This window comes from Puma concolor, chromosome F2 (assembly GCF_028749965.1).
Source record: "Puma concolor isolate L17-30 chromosome F2, mPumCon1.1.hap2, whole genome shotgun sequence".
NCBI lineage: Eukaryota > Metazoa > Chordata > Mammalia > Carnivora > Felidae > Puma > Puma concolor.
The window spans coordinates 83,220,103-83,243,752 of record NC_141684.1 but is presented as its reverse complement, the minus strand read 5'-3'; the positions used below and the strand labels follow the sequence as shown (position 1 = coordinate 83,243,752).

General features: G+C 38.3%; 1 protein-coding gene across 2 annotated transcripts in view; it reads right to left on the bottom strand.

Annotated features, from left to right (window-relative positions):
• The window catches only part of PRKDC (protein kinase, DNA-activated, catalytic subunit), a 209,019-nt gene that overhangs the window by 120,234 nt on the left and 65,135 nt on the right, over window positions 1-23,650 (bottom strand). For both annotated transcript variants that reach the window (XM_086694932.1, XM_086694933.1), the window contains exons 31-40: window positions 20,603-20,857; window positions 16,651-16,874; window positions 15,730-15,941; window positions 15,173-15,305; window positions 14,580-14,735; window positions 13,534-13,737; window positions 6,161-6,346; window positions 5,687-5,785; window positions 4,436-4,603; window positions 1,204-1,331 (exon numbers count right to left, since the gene is read on the bottom strand). In XM_086694932.1, coding sequence (XP_086551058.1) covers window positions 1,204-1,331; window positions 4,436-4,603; window positions 5,687-5,785; window positions 6,161-6,346; window positions 13,534-13,737; window positions 14,580-14,735; window positions 15,173-15,305; window positions 15,730-15,941; window positions 16,651-16,874; window positions 20,603-20,857 — 1,765 coding nt within the window. The remainder of the gene's footprint in view (window positions 1-1,203; window positions 1,332-4,435; window positions 4,604-5,686; window positions 5,786-6,160; window positions 6,347-13,533; window positions 13,738-14,579; window positions 14,736-15,172; window positions 15,306-15,729; window positions 15,942-16,650; window positions 16,875-20,602; window positions 20,858-23,650) is intronic.

The window sequence follows — 23,650 nt, the reverse complement described above, 5'->3', positions numbered from 1 at the left end:
CTCTCTCTCTCTGCCCCTCCCCTGTTCACGCTATCTCTGTCTCTCAGAAATAAACAAACAAGCGTTAAAAAAAATTTTTTAAAAAAAGACTCACTGGCCACAATTAGAAGTAGCCACAGCGTCAAGCCCTAACTTTAAAAATTAATTAAAAAATTAATGATCAAATTTGTTCCATTTTGTCCACTGTGATTTCCTACAACACAAAAACTATATTTGGGTAACCAAATAGTCCTAGTAATAAAGGCAAGTTCATTACAACATAATTCTAGCTCTTAAATTTAGAAGGAATAAAAGGATTTTTTAAATGACCATTTGCAACTCCTGATAAAATAAATGATTTGGGGCAACTATCATAAATGGATGCTAGAACCTCAGGAAAAGCCCACGCCAAACATTAACTGATTAATCTTAGCATCGTTAAAATTAAGACCACTTCACACCATGTGCCAAATGCCATGAACACGAAATACAAAGCATCCACTATTAAGTAATCTTGCCAAAACTTGAACCTGAATCTAACTAAGCTTTTAGACCTAACTTTCCACTTACAGGAAACCGGGGTTAGAGGAACGAGTTAAATGAAAAGAACAGAGACAAAAATCAGGTAAATCGAGGATGTAACTAACCGTGTAGGCCAAGTGTCCAGGTTTCTTTAACAACAACAAAAAAATAAGAGGGTAGGGGACTGTTCTAGATGAAGACAGACTGAGATACAACAGTGAAATGCCATGTAAAAAGATAATCCAACAGTCTAGAGCATTTAAGACAACTGGAGAAATCTGAAAACAGAATTACTGATAATTTTTCTCCGTTGATAACAGTACTATATAGCAACCCAAGAATAACAGTATAATTTTAAATATACATGCAGAAGTTATTAGAGGTGAAATGACATCAGGGATCTGCTTTGTTACAATAACTACAGCACAAGAGAAAAGAGGCTAAAACAGGGGTGATGAGGCCGGAAAATGCTGGAGTGTGTTTGATTTGGATGCTCAGTTACAGTCTTACCCTTTAGCTTTGACTGTGCTTAAAATTCTCACAATAAGTTCTTTTTTCCTCCAAGAAAAACAAAATAAAATTTAGTTGTAAGAGTTGACTGCAATTGCCACTCAACCTTTTTTTGGAACAGAGAAGATAATTTCCCAAAGAAATAAAATGTATATGGTTCCTGGGGTCCCAGACTAGAATACTATGACTTACTTTCCAGCAATCTTTTTGAAAGTAGATTGAAATAATTCTTCCATAACATGTTGCTGTTCCCGACAAAGAATTTCTGTCATTAACTGCAACAGTATAGGACTTTGAGATAATTCCAATGCATCTAGGAACTAGAAGAAACAACAATAATAATAATTTCCTTGGGTTTTTATTTTTGTTTTGAACAGTTCTAACAAAATTAAAACAGACTTTCACAAAGAATTAACAAATGCTAATACTTCCACCATTTCTGCAGCTATAATGAATACCTGGCACATAATAAATGTTTAATAAATATTTGAGTTTTGATCCTTTTAAGGTTTTGCAGATATGTTTCCCTCTTCGAGCGGTCAGGATCTTCTAAAGATCTGAACCCAGATTCTGAAACTCCACGATGATGTGCCTTCACTGAGGACTTTGTCTTCACCATTCCAGGTACTCTGGGGCTTTTTCAGTTTGGAGACCTGTGTCTTTTCCACATGACCTTCATCGCACAGCAGCTGTTCTAGCTACTCACCCAATGTTCTCATCTCTACTCTCCCATCTTTCATCTTGACATCCGTTTGTTCTACTTTCTGGGAAATGTCCTCAATTTTATCTTCTGTTTTGCAAAGTTGTTTTTTTTTTTTTAATTTTGCTTTTATATATTTAATTTCCAAGAGCACTTACTTGTTCTACTTCATGGACACAATACCTTCTCTCCTCTCTGAAATTACTCTTACAGTTTCTTTTATATGTTCTCATCTCCCATCTCCCTTTGTTGACTCAGTTCCCTCTCAGTTCCTTCTTCCTGTTGGTTTACATCTTTTTAGGCTGGAAGTTTTCTTCAAATGTTTAGTGACTGCACTTATATTTATATTAGAGCATTTACATTAAGAGAAAGTAATATGGATGCAATAATCATTAGGTAACAGACTGCTTGGGAACTGGATACTTAGATGGTATCACTACATCAATGATCTGCTAATTGCAGAAATGCACCATTCAAGAGAGATGAGGCAGTCACCACTTTAACCAGGCCTCCAGATTTGAGGCCACTACCAGTGGGACAATGACAGTATTTGCCTCCTGATACGCTACTGTTGCCAAAAAGATTAACCTGAATCTCATGACCACAGATTAAGCCTAACTTCTAGTTCAGAGGAAATACAGGGGATGGTGGACAAGTTAAAGAACATCTCATGGAAACAATCAAACAGGGGACAACATCCAAGAGAAGTATTCAAGAGTATCAAGTTTTCAAGTATATCAAGTTTCCTCCAAAAACACAATGTCATGGAAAAATAAAAGGGATGGGGTGAACTAGTTCTAGATTAAAAGATATTAGAGACATGACAATTTGATGCAATCATTAATTAGGTACTGGTTTGAAAAAAAACAGCTAAACATGGGAACGTTTAAAGAAATGTGAATACGCACTACATAACACATAGTGTCAGAGGAGGGCTAATTTTCTTAGGTATAAAAACATTATTGTGCCTTATTATTATTATTCTTAGAACATGTATGCTGAGGTATTTAGGGGTGAAGTATCTTGATATCTGAAACTAACCTGCAAATATTTCAGTAACTAACATACCACATGCATACATATACAGATAAAGCAAGTATGACAAAATGACAAAAGATGGTTATACAGATGCTTGACTGTTCTTTCCATTTTTCTGTATGTTTGGGGAAAATTATATAAAACAGACCCATCTGGGTGGATGGATGGTGTTTGTAAAATAGCCTTTCCATGTAGCTACTTTGCTTCCTTACAGGATGGTGATGGGTCCCACAGATAAGAAATCCAAGAAAGACAGAGTCAAGAGAAAAGTATTAAGCCTTTTGTGACTAGCCTTGGAAGTCACATAGCAACACTTCCACTGCATTTTTGTTTGTTTTGTTTTAAGTGAGTCTTCAAGGCCAACCCATATCCACAGGGGGAAAATTAGACTTTGTCTCTCAATGGAAGAGTCACACCGTAAAAAGAACATGTGGGACAAAATATATTGGTACAGTCATCTTTGGAAAATATAATCTGCCACACCTATACCCTATGTTTATCTCTACCTTAGCATTAGTGTATTTGAATCATCTGTTTCTTTCAGTTTCTTCCTTGTTTTACTCTAAGATAATATCTTCATCATTTTTGAGTATTCAGACATTAGCCCAGGGCTCAATCCATCACAAGTATGGCAGACCACTATCCACCCTCCAATGGTCATTCTCTTAATTTTTTATGGGTTGAATCCAAGTTCCAGTCAAGTACCCATATCATCTGCTTTTCAAAAGTTTGCGATATACCACCTTGCTCTTATGAAAGACCTATATTAGAACTTATTTTCACTAACTGAAGAAATCCAGAGGATTTTTGCTTTTATGAAAAAAAAAAAAAAAAAAAAAAGCAAAAATAGCATTCTGCATTTGTTTTGCAGTAAGCTGTTATACAGGCAGCATATACCCTGAGTAATGAGAGCAGCACCACCAAGCTCTTTCCCCAAGAACTATGCTAGCATCTCAGTCAGCATCAAACTGCCGTAGCTGTGAAGTAACTGTGTCTGTGGGCATCTGTGCTTTATCTCAATTTATTCTACACAAGATGTGTCCTTTGGTATGAGAAGCACCTAAGAGACGATATTTTTTGGGTCTAGGAATGCTCAAAAAATTTCCATATAAGTTAATGGCAAATGCTTCTTTGCTTTATGCCATTCAGGCTTATAAAAGCTTTCACAGAAATGCTCTACTTTTGGATAGCAAGGGAAACCTGTATCTAGTTGCTGAAAAAAACAACAATCTAGTACTATACAGGAGAAACAAATAATCCACCACCTTGTTTAAGCCACTGATATTTTAGAGACCTTCAGCTGTACATTAAATAATATAGGTGATAATCACTAACTAATTAAATTTTCAAATAATCACTACTTAATTAAATTTTAGAAATTGAACCATATTGGTAATATTCCATTTCTTAGCTCTTTGGCATTATTTTTCTAAAAGTATATATTATGCATAAAATACTTCACAATATTTTTCTGCATAAAATATTTCAAATTAAAATGGGAGGAGGATGAATTCTGAAAGATTTGGATATGCACCTGCTTCCACAGCTACCCAGCTTTCAAAATGAACTGAACTGAATTCTTACAGTTAGAATACTTCTCTGACTCAGAATATTTCACTTCTTTTCATCAAGAAATGTAACAGAAAAGCATTGTTTTAATTTTACTTAGTACTACTAAAAACTAACCTTTTTCATGCAATCTACATAATTATTGTAACGCAGAGTTCCCGGGGGAAATTCTTCAGACTTCATGGGGAAATTAGAAACAATAAGCTTTTCCAGAACATGCTTAAGGTCCTCAAGACTGCTTCCAGTAAGATTGGTAAAGAATGGAAGAAGAATTACAGCTTGACCCTGTGGGAGCAACGCAGACATATGAAACTGCACCAGTTGGTGCTTACGAATCCTACAGAATAAATAAAATTACTGCTTTCTCAAGGTTTTGCAAATAAAGCACTGTGTGGATTCAATGAATGACTTCAGAATACCTTCTAGATTACATTGAAGACCAACCTGAAGGTGATGCTGTATCTCAGCTTCTACTCTAGAGGCCAGTGGGCCAACTCAGGCCAATGTTAATTTAATTAATGTGTAATTAAACAGGATACTGTATATGACTCTGTGTGTGATTTTTCCTTCTACAAATATAGACTCTAGTAGAGATAAACTGGAAAAGTTTGGTGTGGAAAGTACATCCCGAACACCTATGAGGTAATTTATAAGTATTCCTTCACAGGACTAATTCAGAACTTCATAATAAAAGTTAAAGAAACTAGGAGAAACTAGATGCTGTTTTCTATCTCCCTTGTGTGGAAAGTAAGTTCTCAGACTCTCATATTGAGAAATGAGAAATTTGATTAATCATGAAACAGAAAATTCCAAAAGAAACATCTTCATGACGTAGTAAAAAGATGGCTTTCATTAAGGCCACATTTTATTAGAGCATAAAATCTAATTATTATAGGACTTCAAAATTATAATATTAAGTTTTTGACCCTAAAAATTACCAAGATATATTTATTAATAGAAAAATAATTGAGTAATAGTTTAAATTCTGTCATTTGCTAATACAGCAATTCTCAAAAAAGCCAATTTAAATCATACATATGCAAAGATAAATGTTAATTTTTCTAAGTATGGTAAGCTCATTGTGATTATATTTATCTTTTAGAGACATATAAAAGTATGCACAGATCAGATAAAATGGTACCAGGGGTTTCCTTCAAGGATGGGAGTGACTGCATAGTTGAAGAGAGATGGCCATAGACAGACGGCTATTGAGGCTGAATGACCGGTATGTAGGGGTTATTCTCTGCTTTTGAGTATGTTTGAAATTTGCCATAATAAAAAACAGAAAATATCACAGATATGCAAAAATATAAAATGGGAAAATAATGGAGAATGTAATCTAAAAGAAAAATCTTTTTCACCACTTACCTTTAAATGTAAACCCAACTTTGAATCACCAAGTAGACTAGCATATGTTGTAAAAACTTCAGGGAATGCACTGTGATTTGTATTAAAAGATGAATCAATCTAAAGGAGGGTAAATAAAAACATGATACATTTCTATATTATGCCTCTAATTTCTTTTAACACGTTTTCCAAGTTTTTTAACTTCAGAAATAACCTATAAATTTGTTCTTGGGCTTCAATAATATTTTAACAATTCTTATCCTGAAATATTTTGAATCTATCTGGCAAGATGACATATGCAAAAACGCTGAAAAGATAACGTATAAGATAAAGTATCAGAAAGGAAAAAAGTATAAAATGTAATCAGCAACTATCCAATAAAAATACTTTTTATTTATCAAACCAATGAGCTCTTAAGAAACCTCCATCAAATTTTTAAAGATACAACTTAGAGATTCCAAAACAACTGCATTTTTAATAGGTTTCTCAAGATACCTGCAAAATTTTTGCCAGTAAGGTCAGCACTGCCGTTTTACTTTCAGGAGCAGAATCTTTGGCCCACCACGAGTCCCACTTCTTCCAGTTATGCAGAATTGTACTCGCAAGTTTCAGTCCTTGGTGTCTCTGGCTGGCTCGATCCCTGAAGCTCTGATCTAACATACCATTCAAAATGGCGCTCACCTGAAACAAGCGCATGGTGCTTGAAGAAAAATCCTCAACATCAAGACTGGCAGGTATAGAACAAAATTTACTTTCGGTTCAAAGCTATTCTTGGGAAATAAAGATACTATTTCTATAACAGCTGTTTATTTCACAACTCCTCAGATTTGAGAAGAGCAACTTAACATGTAAATTTTCCCACAAAAGCATCAGGTGGTCTCCTTTATGAAATCATGCTCATCCTGTCTCTTGTTTTCTTAGCTGGGGGCATTCTCGATGAGAGGAAGAATTAGCGCTCTTCTGTTGCATATGTACATGCACAGAAGCATACACAACAGGCTTGCACGCACACATTTCCTGTCCCACCACCTTCCCAATAGTGACATCCTAATTTTGGTTAGATTACTATTCAATATTCTTATCATTACGACAATGTAAACATTTTGCACAACATTTTGATCTCCCTGAAGTTAATATTTCCCTGCTTTCTTTCCTGTTTTCAATGTGCCTATCATTATTTGTCATCAAATTCTCCCAAATTAATGAAACCTCCTCAAGACATCTACACACAACAAGAAGTCTATCAGCTCCATCTCAGTGGCAGCACAGCTCCCACTCTGGAATGTCTAAGGTCACTGTTCTTTGGGTGTCACCTCAGCATCCTCCAGGAGACTGGTCCCCTTCTCTGTGTTTGAGCCAACTTCCCAGATCCAACATCTTCCTCTTTCTTGACTGACTGATGAGAGTGCAGGGGAGAGAAGATTCCTTGAGATCTGGCACATCTGAAACATCTGCATTCAACTCTCACATATGACTGATGGTTTGGCCAGATTCCAGGCCAGAACTCCAGGTTGGAATCTTCTTCGCTGAGTTGTGAAAGAAATTTGGCTTACAGTCTTCCAGTGTCCTCTTTGCAGTTGGAAAGACAAACGGCATCTGATCTCTTGATCCCTTTAAATGTAATCAGGTTGTCTCCTGCAGAAACTTTTTAGAATCTTTTCTCATGGTGAACCCCTGGGTTCTGAATTTTCAAGAAATTTACTCCATGTGGAGCTGCTTTCATACGCTGTGCTGGATATTCAATGGCCCTTTCCCATCTGGAGACTCAAGGCCTTCAATTTGGGCACATTCTCCTGAGCTGTGTTATGCATAAAGGCCTTTCCTTGGGCCTGTCTTCCCTCTGGGGTGGAGGTCCTGGTGTTACACCTTATCGATGGATCCCAACATTCTCTCTACTATTTTCTGTTTTGTCTTTTTACTTTATTCTCTCTGAGAGTTCCTAAATTTTATCTTCCAAACCCATTTCATTTTTAATTTCTGATGCCTATGCTTAATTCCCAAAAGTTTTTTTTGTATGGTGTTCTTTTCAGTACCAATTCTTATTTTGTCAATGCACTGTCTCATCTTTCTGAGGTTCTTTTCTCTTTACATTTCTATCTCACTGAACAGTCTCTGTGTCAAGTGGCTTTTTAGTTGCCTCTCCCTTTTAAAATCCATTTCCTCAAAGGCTGGTGCTCCTTGGCTGTCGACAAATATTGAGGAACTGGCTACAGGTACTGTGCAGTGGGCAGGGTTCACTGGCAGTAAAGATCTCTGTAGGTTGATCTGGCTGGGCAATGATGATACTTAATCTTTATTTTCTCTTAGGCTTGTCAAAATATTCTGATACCCTGCCTGAAGGTATATACCTAATTGACCATATTCTGGGAGCCAAACTGGGGGGAAAGAGCTAATAGCCTCAAAATTCAGACTTCAAGGAGGTTTTCACTCAACTTCCTTGTTTCAAGAAGGTATTCCTACACCAAAGATATACAAAGCATCATAAGAGACCACTATGAACAATCACCAACAAATGGGACAACCTAGAAGAAATGGATACCCTAGAAACATACAACTTTCCAGGATTGAATCATGGGAAGATAATCTGAACAAACCAATTAATAGTAAGGAGGTAGGATTAATAATCAAAAACCTCCCAACAAACAAATGTCTAGAGCAGAATGGCTTTACTGGTATATTCTACCAAACATTTAAGGAGGAACTAACACCAATCCTTCTCGAACTCTTCTAAAAAAGCTAGAAGATAAGACAACACTTCCATACTTATTCTTTGAGGCCAGCATGACCCTGGTACCAAAACCAGATAAGGAAACTACAAGAAAAGAAAATTACAGGAGAGTATCCCTGATGAACATAGATGTAAAATTCCTTAACAAAATATCAGCAAATCAAATTCAACGATACTTTAAAAGGATCATATACCATGATCAAGCGGGGTTTATTTCAGGGATGCCAGGATGTTCAACATCCACAAATCAATTGGTGTGATAAGCTACATTAACAAAATAAAGAATGAAAAGCATATACTCATCTTAATAGATGCAGAAAAAACATTTGATAAAATTCAACAACTACTCATGATTAAAACTCAACAAACTGGGGGCACCTGGGTGGCTCAGTCAGTTAAGAGTCTGATTTCAGCTCAGGTCATGATCTCATGGCTTGTGAGTTCAAGCCCTGTGTCAGGGTATATGCTGACGGCTCAGAGCCTGGAGCCTGCTTCGGATTCTGTGTCTCCCCCTCTCTCTGTCCCTCCCCAGCTCATGTGTGCGCGCTCTCTCTCTCTCTCAAAAATAAATAAAAACACTAAAAAAATTTTTTAAAAAACTCAACAATTGGGTACAGAGAGAACATGCTTCAACATAATAAAGACCATATATGACAAATGTACAGCTGACATCATACTCAATAGTGAAAAACTGAAGAGCTTTTTCCCTACAGTCAGAAACAAGAAAAGATGTCTACTCTCACTTTTATTCACCACAGTACTGGAAGTCCTACCCAGAGCTATCAGACAAGAAAATGGAATAAAAGGCATCAAAAACAGAAAGGAAGTAGTAATACTATGTCTATTTGCAGATGGCATGATACTATATATAGGAAACCCTAAAGACTCCACCAAAAAACCTGTTAAAACTACTCAACAAATTCAGTAGAGTTATAGGATACAAAACCAATATACAAAAATCTGCTGCGTTTCTATACACTAATAACCAACTCTCAGAAAGTGAAATTTAGAAAACAATCCCATTTACAATTGCATCACAAAGAATAAAATACCTTGGGGTGCCTGGGTGGCTCAGTCCGTTAAGAGTCTGACTCTTGATTTCAGCTCACGTCACGATCTCATGGTTTGCAAGATCGAGCCCCGTGTTGGGCTCTGCACTGACAATGCAAAGCCTGCTTGGGATTCTCTCTCTCCCTCTCTGTCTTCCCCTCTCCCACCTGCAGATGCACACACGTGCTCTGTCTCTCAAAAATGAATATATAAGCATTTACTAAAACAATAAAATACTTACGAATAAATTAAAAAAAAATTTTTTTTCAACGTTTATTTATTTTTGGGACAGAGAGAGACAGAGCATGAACGGGCGAGGGGCAGAGAGAGAGGGAGACACAGAATCGGAAACAGGCTCCAGCCTCTGAGCGATCAGCCCAGAGCCCGACGCGGGGCTCGAACTCACGGACCGCAAGATCGTGACCTGGCTGAAGTCGGACGCTTAACCGACTGCGCCACCCGGGCGCCCGGAATAAATTTAACCAAGGAGGTTGAAAACCTATACGATGTAAACTAGAACACATTGATTAAAAAAAACTGAAGATACAAATAAATGGAAGGATATTCATGCTCATGGAATAAAATAATACTGATAAAATGTTGATGCCATTCAAAGCAATCTACAGACTCAATACAATCCCTATCAAAATTCCAATGGCATTTTTCACAAAAATAAAACAATCCTAACATTTGTATGGAAGCACAAAAGACCCTGAATAACCAAAGCAATCTTGAGAAAGAACAACAATGCTGGAGGCATTATGCTGTAATCAAAACAGTATAGTATTGGCATAAAAACATAGGTCAATGGAACAGAATAGAGAGGCCAGGAACGAACATGTGCAAGGAGCCATACGATGATGACGGACAAAGGAGCTAAGAAGATACAATGGAAAAAGGATACTCTCTTCAATAAATGGTGATGGGAAAACTAAACAGCAACATGTAAAAGAATGAAACTTACCACATATTTTACACCATACAGAAAAATCAAGACAAAATGTGTTAAAGACGTGAACTTAAGATATGAAGCCATAAAATTCCTGGAAGAAAATTTAGGGCATAAGCTATTTGACTTTGGTCTTGGCAATGATTTTTTTTGGATCTGACATGAAAAGCAAAGGCAACAATAGCAAAAATAAACAAGTGGAACTACATTCAAACTATAAAGCTTCTGCACACAAAAGAAATCATCAACAAAATGAAAAGGCAAGCTATAAAATGGGAGGAAATATCTGCAAATCATGCATCTGATAAGGGTTAATATCCAAAATACATGAAGGATTCCTACAACTAAACAGCAAAAAATTAAACAATCTGATTTAAAAATGGGCAGAGGAACTGAATTAGACATTTCTCCAAACAAGACAGATAGTCAAAAGGTATATGAAAAGGTGCTCAGCATCAAAATCACCAGGAAAATGTAAATGAAATATCATCTCATCCCTGTAAGAACAGCTAGCATCAAAAAGACAAAAGTGTTGGCGAGGATATGAAGAAAAACTCTTGTGCACTGTTGTTGGGAATGCAAACTGGTGCAGCTGCTATGGAATACAGTGTGACAGTCCCTCCAAAAATTAAAAATAGAAGTATGATTTGATCCAGCAATTCTACTTCTGGGTATACATCTGAAGAAAAGGAAACCACAACCTAGAAAACATATCTGCACCCCCATGTTCAGTGCAGCATTATGTACAATAGCCAAAGACATGGACACAATCTAAGTGCCAACCAACAGATGAATAAAGAAGATATGGCATATACATATACAATGGAATATTATTCAGCCACTAAAAAAAAGAAAATTCTGCCAATTGTCACAACATGGGGTGGACCCTGATGACAATACGCTAAGTGAAATAGGTCCTACAGAGAAAGATAAAAAAAAAAAATGATTAAAAAAAAAAAGATTAAAAAAAAGATATCACTTATACGTGGAATCTACAAAATAGAACTCAAAGATACACAGAACAGACTGGTGCTTTTCAGAAAAGAAGATTAATAAATTTAATTATAATAAATTAAATACTTCTGTAGAGAACAAACACTCCAAGTAAGATTGAAAGATTAATGGCCAGTAGGAAAAAGGACTTTTGCGAAAAGGTCTACTATCCTTAATATACAAAAACCCCTTAAAAACTAATAAGAAGGTTCACCCCAACAGAAAAATGAGCAAAATACAAAACATCAGCACACACCAGAAACATTTTGGTTGTTCAAAAATACTAGTGGGAGGGGCACCTGGGTGGCTCAGTCAGTTAAGCATCCAACTTTGGCTCAAGTCATGATATTGCGGTTCATGAGTTCAAGCCCCACATTGGGCTCTCCACTGCCAGCAAGGAGCCTGCTTCGGATCCTCTGTCTCCCTCTCCCTCTGCCCCTCCCTGTTTGTCCTTTCTCTCTCTTTCAAAAATAAGTGAATGTTAAAAAAAGAAAAAAATACTAGTGGGAGACAAAGGTCAGAAGAGTTCGAGAACTGACATTAAACTTGAGAGATTAAAATACAAAACAGAGTTTTCACTTGTGGAATAATAAAATGTTTTTCGTATGGTGCCAAGTATTTCAAACTTTACCTCATTACTCTAATACTGGTGTTACATACAGAACATGACTCTACTCTTAATTACAGGTCTTTCCCTAATAAACAACAAAAAAGACATCCTCCACTCAGCTCTGCCTAGGGTGCCCCAGCACAGAGACACCTATCCCTTGTAGAAATCTGGCTGCCCCGAGTGTCCTCAAGTGGGGAAGGATCAATCCCCTGAGGACAAGGCAAGGCCAGGTAACCTGGCAGGGGGGCAGGGGACAGCTACCTTTCACACAGTCCTCCCCTCTTTGGCCTCTCCTTCACATCCTGCTCTTGGTACTCTGGAGGCCTGGGACTCTATTGCCAGACCCAAGAAAGCCTAGGCTCTACAGCACAGATCAGCTGTCTGTCTCCCCACTGCTATGTCATACTGCAACTTTCTTGGATCCCAAAGTCTGTTACGACTTGCCCTTTTGCTAGAAATAGCTTCCAAAGTGTTGTCTCTCTTCTCTTTTCTCCTTTAATCTGTGTCTTTTAAGACTGTGTTTAAAAAAAAGAAAAACCACAAACCCATTTCTGTCACTTTAGAGGGAGCTGAGGAGGAAGTGGAGATAAATGTGTACGGCTTTTATCCATCACCTTCACCAGAAGCCTCAATAGCTTCGGAGATCAAAATGTTCTACTTATTAAAAGTTCATTTCTAACTTTAAAAAACATAAATACCTAGTACAATCTGACACAAAGTACTCTCCTACAACAGACAAACACTGTTTGGAATAAAAGCTTAATTCAATAGGAAATTATGTACTCTCCCTTAAAATGGCCATTCCCAATAGTTCCCAGTTCCTGACTGTCTACAGGATGGGTTAAATTTAAAAATTTTACAAGTTTAACAAACCAAAGTCAACATATACTAAACACTGAGCTCCAAGGTTCAATGTGAGGGGGCCTAGTGGGCTACAGTAGGATCGCACAGGAAATGATGGCTCTCTGTGCCAACCTGTGAAAGGACCATAACTATAGAAAGGAGACTGAATGTACAGGACCAACTGGCGGCTGGTGCAAACACAAAGGCGGGCTCAGGCCTCACGATGGGCTTAGGAGCTCCAACGCCATTTCTTCACAAAAGTCAACATCCTACATAGCTGTGCCTTGTAATATTAGGCCTAGAAATTCTGGGGGAATGAGAGATTAGAAACAATAATCCACGTTTCAACATCCATTTAACATTATTAACTGTTCATAAAAGCTGTGTTTTCTTCCCTTTGATTTTGTTTTCAAACACTGGCAAAAGTTTTAAACCTTCCAGGAAGAGATCCTGTTTTGTTCTAATGACATTTTTCAAGAACATGGCAATCTTTTTATAAGCATTATATAAGAAAATATACTTCATTTAAATAAAAATTCCACAAAGAACTCACAAGTGCAGGTAGTGTGCTACAGGAGCAAGTCTTTAGCTAACACCACAAGGGTCTCTGGACCAATGTGTGGAGTTTGATGGTAATTCTCGCTACAAGAAAAAATAGTAAAAATAATAAAGATAAAAAATAAAAATTTCATTACCATTTTGGGATTATCCACAGACGATTTCAGGAGTTCCAATACTGCAAGATCTAAATTTTTCAACAATTCAGCGTTGACGGTCTCTGAGAACAAGCTATAAAAATACTCCCCGTGACAGAAGCTGGCCATGTTTCTCTGGGACACTCCTGAGGGTGGCAGAGACAACACTGCTGTATCCAGGAGAAGATTCACAAGGTGCTCGCACTGTGAAGAAGCAAGGAAAGGTACGATGATAAGAGTATGTATCTTACCTGCTATAGAAAGACTCCTGGGAAGCTGCTAACTTTGAGAGTGGAAAATCACACGGTAAGGTCTAAAGAGAACCTCATATTTGAAGGTCTAGGTTCAAGTCTGAATTATATGCATTTCAATGACCCTGTACTTTCTAGGTTTCATTTTGGGAAAGAAATCTTCCCTGACTCATGTTTCCCCCAAATTCCCAGAGAATCTTGTTGTTTCTTTGAGGAGACAGGATAGTAAGAGTACTTTTAGACGATTTAAATACGTAACTTGTTGACATTAAGTGAACAAAGGGGCAAAGAAGAGCTTTCGGCTACAGGAGAAGGGAGGACAGATTGGAAGGAATGAACACATAGGCCTGGTCAACAGATCTCAGCTACAGCAGAGACTGTTTGAGGCCAGCCCTATATGGTTCAAAAAGCCATGAAGATATCTTTCTGTGGTGCCTCTGGAATTATGCTCCAGGGGTGCTCCCAAATCAGCCATCTGAAGATCACTAAGGACAGGGGAAGAGGAAGCCACTGTGTTAACAGTCCAGCTTTATAGACACAAAATGTTCTCTGCCCTCTAAAGTCTTTTTGGAAACAAAGTGGGACAAAACCCCAGTTTAAGAAGAATCTTATCCTATTTCTTTTATCTAAAAAACCTTTTAGAAAGTTAAGTCAGATCATGTAAATCTATTACAGTACTTATGGAGCTAAGAACTTAACTAAATTCCAACTAAATTCCTGTTTTTAGAAACATGTTACGAATGAGCTATATATTTCCATCAGCAGGATAGCACAGCGTGCAGCTGCTGTTCCTACCTGTACTCCAAAAGCAAAGGCCAACTCCAGAAGTCCGCCAGCTAGTCGCTTACAACTGGGGTCTAGTGAAGGAAGGCACTGTCGTTCGTCCCCAGGTGCAATGCTTTTATAAACCAGGGAAAGAAGTTTTGTGCCAACAGAATACTGATCTGCAGACTAAAATAAAGTCAATACTAAAACATCCAGCACTAGGATATTTTATAAAAACACACAATTTCATACCTTTCATTAATTAAAAATATCCATGGTCATTAACAGTGACAACTACCTTCTAATTGTCAGGAAAATTTTCACTCAACTTTGCTTTGCATGTTATATTTTTTCATTTATATTGCCTAGCCACAGGGCACAATAGCAGTCTCCAAAGTTCTTCAGAAGGCTGTGGGAAATACACATGTCCTTATTTTCATTTTACACTTATAAATTTGTATATCTGTACTCTAAGTCAGCACGTCTGGAACAAGTCATTATGTAATTCCCATTTCAGCATATCCCATACATACAGGATGTGTGAAACACACATATATACAAGGAAATGGACTGCTTATGTTAATCAACTAAGAGAAACGTAAAAACGCATTGGCTCTGTTTACCTGAAATGGTAAGACAACATGCAAAAAACCAGCTCTGTGAAGTTGTTTACAAGCCGACACGACAGAAGCCAGCTTGGCCCTATCCACAGAAGCATCAGGGCCATACAGATCAACGGCACAAAGCTCCTCAATGCTGCCATGTGAGAAAAACAAAAAGAAACTAGATGAGTGCTAGCTCACCAAATTAGCAGGATACACCAAAAAACCGTGTGTGTTCTGTTATAAATGTGTTAACTGCCTAACACTCAAATTCATTACGTGACCTGGGAAAGCAAACACAGGTTAACACTGAACAAGGGGCCCAGGCACTAATCCAGCCATGGAAATCAACATGGGGCTGAGCCACACCTGAGACTTGCTTACCATAAGGCGAAGGGGAGGCATTTGTTAAATAGATGATTTTCAAACAACTAATGAGATTCTCTGCGTCAAACACCCCACTGATGAGATCCTTTACTTTAGGAAATGGGACTACAGCAGCCACACGTGTGGCTGCCAGAATACGCTGCAACCTTAAAGTGCACAACACTGATCCCAAGCACGATCTGAATGCCCACCTCTGTGCTGTTAGTTCTTCCTTGAGGTGCATCTCCAGGATGTCTTTGTACGGGGACTTCTTTAGTGCTTTCATCAGGTCCACACAAACATCAGGAAGACGATTCATAACTAGGACATCACCGATATTGAAACCTATGCTTGAGGGCTCACATAGGGTTTTCACCAAGAGTTTCATAAGGTTTGTGTTATTACATAAATCCTTCTCAAGGAGCTGCAAAAGATGATTTGAATAAAAACACATCCATGAGTCAGCATTTAGATTTTCACTAGTGTAAGGTCCATGAAGCTGGGAATTTTTGCCTGGCTGAAGCAGGGGTTGTCAAACTTTCTCTGTAAAGGGTCAGACAATAAATGTTTTAGGATTTGTGGACCCAATGGTCTCCACCGCAACTACTTAACGAACTGCCATTATAATATGAAAGCAGCCATGGACAATACATGGACAAATGGACTCGGATGTGTTCCAATAAAACCTTCCTTACAAAAGCAGGCAGCAAGTGGGAAGTGGGCTGTGGACCATAGTTCTATGGCTCCTGGTTTAGGGCAATGCTGTACCTGCAGACAGCCTTGCATACAGTAGGCACTCAGTATGTATTAACTGGATGGACTGGACTTTGTTTATATAATAAGCTTCACAGATACATTTACAAATATTTGCTAATGTACATTTCCTAAGGCAAATGTTTGATCGATCATAGCATAAACTGCAATATCCAATAGAACATTTAGAGAAACTATTTTGTACTTTATTCACACAGTAAGATAAAAACGCTGCATTTTATTACTTTCGAGAACACATAACTCCTACAGCAATGGGAACTTCTAAGGAAGCCAAAACCACTCTTAATAGGTACCGGAAAGTATTCTTCCAGTGCCAGGTGCTGACCTCAAACTAAAAGACCAGCAGCCAGTGACCCTACCTTCCAGCCTTCTGGGGAGATGCTGAGCAGTGTTGTGGTGAATTCCATAATCCGGACCACAATTGTGCATTTGCTGTAATTGTATCTTTCTCCCTCTTGGGGGCTGGGTCTGTGACCTACTGCCCCAGTGCCAAAGCACTTTTCTGCTGCCGTAATATCATGCATAGCAATGCTTTCTAAAAAGAAAGTCACTGCTTTCCAAAGCGAAGACAGTGTTTCAGTACCTAGAAATAAAAATTACACTCAAATATTAACATATGCTTCTTTCCAAATCCACTAAAATTAACGTAAAATTCCTTCTTTAAGTATAGGCATGATATACATTTAGTCAAAATTCAAACTTACAAAGCTTTTAGAAGATTATGACAATTTCTATCAAATGTTTAAAAAGCTCATATGCTTTGATCCAGCATCAAAATTTTATCCTAATGAAATAATGGCAGAATTATAAAGATGTGCTTGTAAGGATTTTCATTTTAGCAGCTTTTAATAATGAGACAACAGAAACAACCTAAATATCCTTCAAAGGGGCAAGAGAGACAAATCACGGCAGTGGTCTTTTTATGGGAACAACTGCATGAACTCCCAAACGGACTTTTTCATAAAAGTCGCCGTTCTGAAAACACAAAGGTGCTGGCTCTCCTCTCCCATCTCCACTCCTTTTATGATCACCCCAGTCTTGCTTACAGGAAGGAAGGTAAAACACCCTTCTCCTCTCCTCAGTCCCACTGTAGTTTTTATACCAGGTGTAAAGACCTCCCAAACAAAGGGACAATTTTAAAAAGTGGTGTACATGTTGAAAGAGAGAGCAAAGACAAGGACGAGTAAGAAATCCTTTTATAAGTCTAAGGGTTTCCAATTCTTTGTTTTCATAAAATTTTAGTTCATCAAATTGCCAACTTGACAGATCATTAAAAATAATTCTGATGACAGGTCACTATCTATTCAAAAGAAATGAGAGAAAATATATTAAGAATCTCATTCTCAAACACCAAATAGCCTTAAATTCAACGAACAATGTGCTGTATGACACATTCTAATTAACAGGTATGTTAAATGTGAAAAAAAAAATGAACAGTTTAGCATTATTCAAATATGGCACTCATTTAGTTAAGTTTTTCTTAGTAAAACCTATACAAAACAAAAACAAAATTCTAACCATATAATTTTACTTCTTATATATAATAATTATTTATCAAAACATTATATTTATATTGTTATGGTGGTAATACACAAAATGTGCCCTAATAACAAAGGCCACGATAACCCAACACAGAAGAAACTTGTAACAGGTAGACCGTTTTGTTGCAAAGACGTAGAGTTATAAGTAAATAAAAACATAAGCATAATAACATGATACTTAGGATAAAAAATGTGAAGGGTATGGAATAGTAATAATAATTCAGGAGCTTTGCAAAATTGCCATAAAAAACTATTTTAAAGCAATTAAATAAAATAAAGATGTTAAACAAAAAATCTCTACAGTAGTTAGCCTCCACTGAATACATTTTTTAAGTAATGTTAACAATTTTATGTTAAATGCCCACATTTACGACACACACCAGAAATTAATTTTTTCAATTACTTAAAGCAAAGAGGATTTTTTTTGGTCAAGTTTGAAAGAAGGTATGTTGTTTTTAATGTCTCCCACTCCTCACAAGGTAAATAAATAAAACAGTTTGAAGACTGCTTAATTGTGACACATTTGCATTATTTAGTATTACGCGGTCATTTAAATTAGTTCAAGGTATATACACTGCCATAAAAAGACATCCAGTATGTTAACTTTCTGTTTAAAAGTTAAGTTTCAGGGCACCTGGGTGGCTCAGTCGGTTGAGCGTCCAACTTCAGCTCAGGTCATGATCTCACAGCAAGTGAGTTCGAGCCCTGCATCGGGCTCAAACCTGGAGTCTGCTTCAGATTCTGTGTCTCCCTGTCTCTCTCCCCCTAACCCACTCACATTCTGTCTCTGTCTCTCTCAAAAATAAATAAACATTAAAAAAAACTTTTTTTAAAGTTAAGTTTCATTTTAAAAATCAAATTATAGCAAAGCATGCATATGACCCATTATGTTAAAAAATAAAAAAATTTTTAAATATATATATTATACACATAGAAAAAGTTTTAAAAAGTAGACACTAAACTTAGTGTCTGTCACTAGGGAATGCAATTAGGTTTTACATATTTCCTATACTTTTTTTTGTTTTCTTAAATTTTCAAAATGATATACGAGATCTCTTAAAACAACAAATTTAGGGGGCGCCTGGGTGGCTCAGTCGGTTGAGCGTCCGACTTCGGCTCAGGTCATGATCTCACGGTCCGTGAGTTCGAGCCCCGGGTCGGGCTCTGTGCTGACGGCTCAGAGCCTGGAGCCTGCTTCCGATTCTGTGTCTCCCTCTCTCTCTGACCCTCCCCCATTCATGCTCTGTCTCTGTCTCAAAAGTAAAATAAACGTTAAAAAAAAATAAAATAAAATAAAACAACAACAAATTTAAGGTACTATTTGCAACTGAATAGCTACTATTGCTATTTTTAAAGTTTCAGAACTTTTCTGACCTATCCCTCTGAGAATCCCCTACTAGAATCATGCAGAATCCCATACTAGAGAGTCAGATCTTCTCAAAATGGTATAAAATCTGTTTTCCGGAACCCCAGTGTGTGTGCATGCACACACATTACACACACCCCACCATGTTTGGTTCCAACTTTCTCAAGCTAAAAGAAAGACAACAAGACAACCTGGTTCTTTTTCCCAAATCCCCAAGACACAGACCTCACCTCTGACAGAATTAAAGAGAGACTGGTAGTTCCTTTAGCCAACCAGCACCACTACCAGAATGGATGCTCTGTCTACACTGAAAATCATTGAAATAACATATCATGTTCTGAGTGGCAAGCTGGATATTTAGCCCATGAGAGAGGATTTTCGGTGGACACCCCGAACAGCCTGCTCAGAGAACCTCGAAGCCTAGAGCGCATTTGTCAGCTACGGTTGGCTCCAAATGCTGTATTCTCAGAGATGCACCTCCCAGGAACCACCCCCTGCTTTCCCAGGTCCCGTTTAGATCACGTGAAGGACGGAGGCTGCCATCTCCTTCTTCCCAGCACGGGCCAAGGAGCACACCAAACACTCCACCCTGCATTCTATCCTTTGCAAACAACACTGTTATCATCATACTACAGTAAAAACACTAAGGAATAGGAAAATGCAAGAAAAATGAAGACATGCTACTCAGAAACATAAGATCACAGAGCCTCATGTTAGGAGGAACTCTTTTATTTTATCAACACTTTTTAAAAAAAATTTTTTTAATGTTTTTATTTATTTTTGAGACAGACTGAGAGCATGAGCAGGGGAGGGGCAGAGGGAGGGAGAGACACAGAATCTGAAGCAGGCTCCAGGCTCTGAGCTGTCAGCACAGAGCCTGATGTGGGGCTCGAACTCACAGACAGTGAGATCATGACCAGAGCTGAAGTCAGACGCTTAACCGACTGAGCCACCCAGGCGCCCCGATAAACACTTTTTTTTAAAATATTTTATTTTTAAGTAATCTCTACACCCAAAAGGGGCTCGAACCTACAACCCCGGGACGAAGAGTCACATGCTCTGTTGACTGAGCCAGCCAGGTGCCCAGGAAGAACTCCTGTAATGTGCTAAAGCAAACGACAGCCTCAAAAGGCCACTTGGTAAGAGGGCCATCAAGAACCTGTTCAGGACACAAAAGAAGTACAGACGCCAGACAGGTGTCCACGGCCTCAGTCGCGTGCACCAGACTCTCGCCCTCACGTGAGCTTAAAGGATAACGCAGCGACTGAATAAACGCTCCTCTTATCGCCCTTGTTAACTATGATGCTGACAGGGGCATCTGTCAGTCAAAGACCCCGCTGCACTTTTGCCCGGAATGGCTCCGGGCAGAACTGGACCGCAGCAACGTGCATAGGTGTTACCCACCCAGGACCTCAGGTGCTTCGAGGGTTTTCTTCTCAGTGAAGGTGTTGTAGCACTCCAGCGCCGCCAGAAGCATGTCCATCCACTGCAGGGCAGCTCGCAGGCTGAACGGCCCTTGCAGATGGAAGAGGGTGGGCTGAGCAAGGATGCCTGACGGCCGACCACAGCCTCCTCCACCCCCCTCAAACATGTTTATGAGAAAGGAAGGATCTTTGCTCTTGAGAATCTCTTTCAGCCACAAAGAAGGTGATTTGTTGCCTTAAGAAAGAAACAAGATTAAAACACACATACAAATGACTTTCACATGATTAAAATTAATCACTGTAATAAATAATAATAACAATAAACAATAATAAAGCTAAAATTAAGTAGGATATGTTAACAAAAAGAACCAGAGCAGAACCAGGCTGGCAATATCAGAGTATTTCAAATATAGTTTCCATAAAAGTCCCATATGAAGCATCTACCAGAGCAGTAACATTTCAGAATGATAAGGGATAATCTTTTTTTTTTTAACCATAGTAATCATAACTTGGTTCACTGTAATTACTGCCAAGGTCTTTCCACCAAAGCCATTCTCTTCAGTTATTTTAAACATTATAAAAATGGCTGGATACCATTTGCACAGCTATAAATGTCCTATCCTTTCCCTTGCCTTTTTTCTTGAAAACTATTGTCCCTTTTCTCAGGAGTAATTTAAAGAATAAAAAAAAAAGAGCACTGCCACTCTCAAGTTCCTATCCTACTTCCTGGCTGTGTGGACCTTGCCTCTCTTGTGTCTCGGTTTTCTCATCTTAACAATATTTACATTTGAGGTTCCTTCAAAGATTAGTGAAGTAGTTAATATTTGAAAAAGTGCTTATAATATCACACAGTAAGGGCAGTTTTTGCTAAATAAAAGACTCAAATTATTTGTTTTAAAAGACATCTTTTCTTTCAGGTATCAATCATTTTCTAAACTGAAAATGAAAGAACATTAAATTTTATTTTCCATGCTCTGAAATCAGGGACTCTCAAAAGGTCAAATCATCCTGATTCTAATGAAGTTAAGGAAGAATGCAAAACAATAAAGTATTTCTGATGTAGTAAGAAACAGTTTCCCTATTGTGCTAAAAAAAATACCTATTAGCTATATAAGCAAAGATTCAATATCATGTTTTCAGGGTTTGTTTTAGACAGAAACATCAAACTTTCCATTATTTTCACTAAAAACTGACAAAGAAAATAAAACTAATAATGGGTAAAAATAATATTTAAGTTCTCTCTCACACGCTAGCTAAGAGTCATAGAAGAGAAAGTACAGGAAGGACAGAGAAAGACAGGCAGGCATAGAGAAAGGAGAGGACAAGGGAACACAGAGAATGGATGGGCCTGGGAAAGCATATTCCGACTGCTGGGAATTGTCCCAGATCCCTGCCTCCTCAGTCTCCTCCTCAAAACTATAGCTGCTGTGACCCTGGCTTTCCATCCAACATGAACATCAGAAGTCAGAAGCCCCTGACACATGTCATAGGGACATGCCTGCACATGTCATTACCTAGCACACCTGGTGACAGTGTACTCCTGTAGGGCACTAAAGAGTGGCTCAGCTGACTCTTGATTTTGTCTCAGATCATGCATGATCTGACGGTCATGGGATCGAGCCCCGCATCGGGCTCCACACTGAGTGTGAAGCCTGCTTGAGATTCTCTCTCTCCCTCTGCTCTGCCCCCACTGCATCACTCTCTCAGTCAATCAACCAACCAATCAATCAATAAAGAGACACTTAACACTGTCCCTTAAAAATCACTGGAGGCGGCTTTACTGACAACAGCCAAGATATGGAAGCAGCCCAAGTGTCCACTGGTTGATGAATGGATAAGCAAGCAATTGTGGTATCAATATTATTCAGTCACAAAAAAGAATGAAATCTTGCCATTTACAATGAGATGGACGCAGCTAGAGACTATTATGCCAAGTGAAGTAAGTCAGAGAAAGATAAATACCATATGATCTCCCTCAAGTGTCGAATTTAAGAAACAAAACAAATAAACACAGGGGAGAAAAAAAGAGAAGCAAACCAAGAAACAGACTCTTAACTACAGAGAACAAACGTTACCAGACAGAAGTGGGGAGGGAGGATCAGTTAAACAGGTGGCGGGTAAGGAGTATACTTGGCTTGCTGAGCACCAGGTAACATATAGAAGTGTTGAATCCCTATATTATTCACCTGAAACTAATACAACACTGTATGTTAACTAACTGGAATTTTAAAAAACCTTCACAAAAACCGAAAACACCACTAGGAGTTAAATATAGCAGAGAGAGAGGTGGAAGCACTACTGCACAGGTGGAGGGCACAGAGGAGATAGGCCAAGGAATGCTCATCGCTTTTATGCAAAGTATATGTCAGCAATAGGCCAAGGTTCACCTACTACTTGGCATGCTTTGTGTAACGGAAACAATTCTGAGAGGCAGAGCTCCACTTACTTCAGTGAAAATATGTGAGGTCCCTGTTGTAGGCAGTTAAGAACAACAGAAATGTATGGGATCAGTCAAGCTGATGTCACTGGAAATCGTGTGGGCTACAGGAGAGCCAGAGACCCAACCTGGAGGGAGGACGGGTCTGCCAACTAGTTCCACTGACATAATATCTGGGCTGAAGTTTCCTTGAAAAATAAGGAAAACATGCCCCACCCCTCCACCTCATCCAATCTTCATGGACTTTACAGGACTGTTGTGACAATGACAACGTAAGAAAACTAACTTTGCAGGGGCACCTGGGTGGCCAACTCTTGGTTTCGGTTCAGGTCAAGATCTTGCAGTTTGTGAGTTCAAGCCCCACATCAGGATCTGCACTGATAGCATGGAGCCTTCTTGGGATTCTCTCTCTCCCTCTCTCTCTGCCCCTCCTCTAGTCATGCTCTCTCTCTCTCTCTCTCTCTCTCTCTCAAAATAAACTTAAAAAAAAAAAAAGAAACTTTGTTAACTAGAGGCAATAAGCAAATATATACTACATGTTTGTATACCAAATACTATATGTAGTACAAATAGAATTGTAATATATGCTAT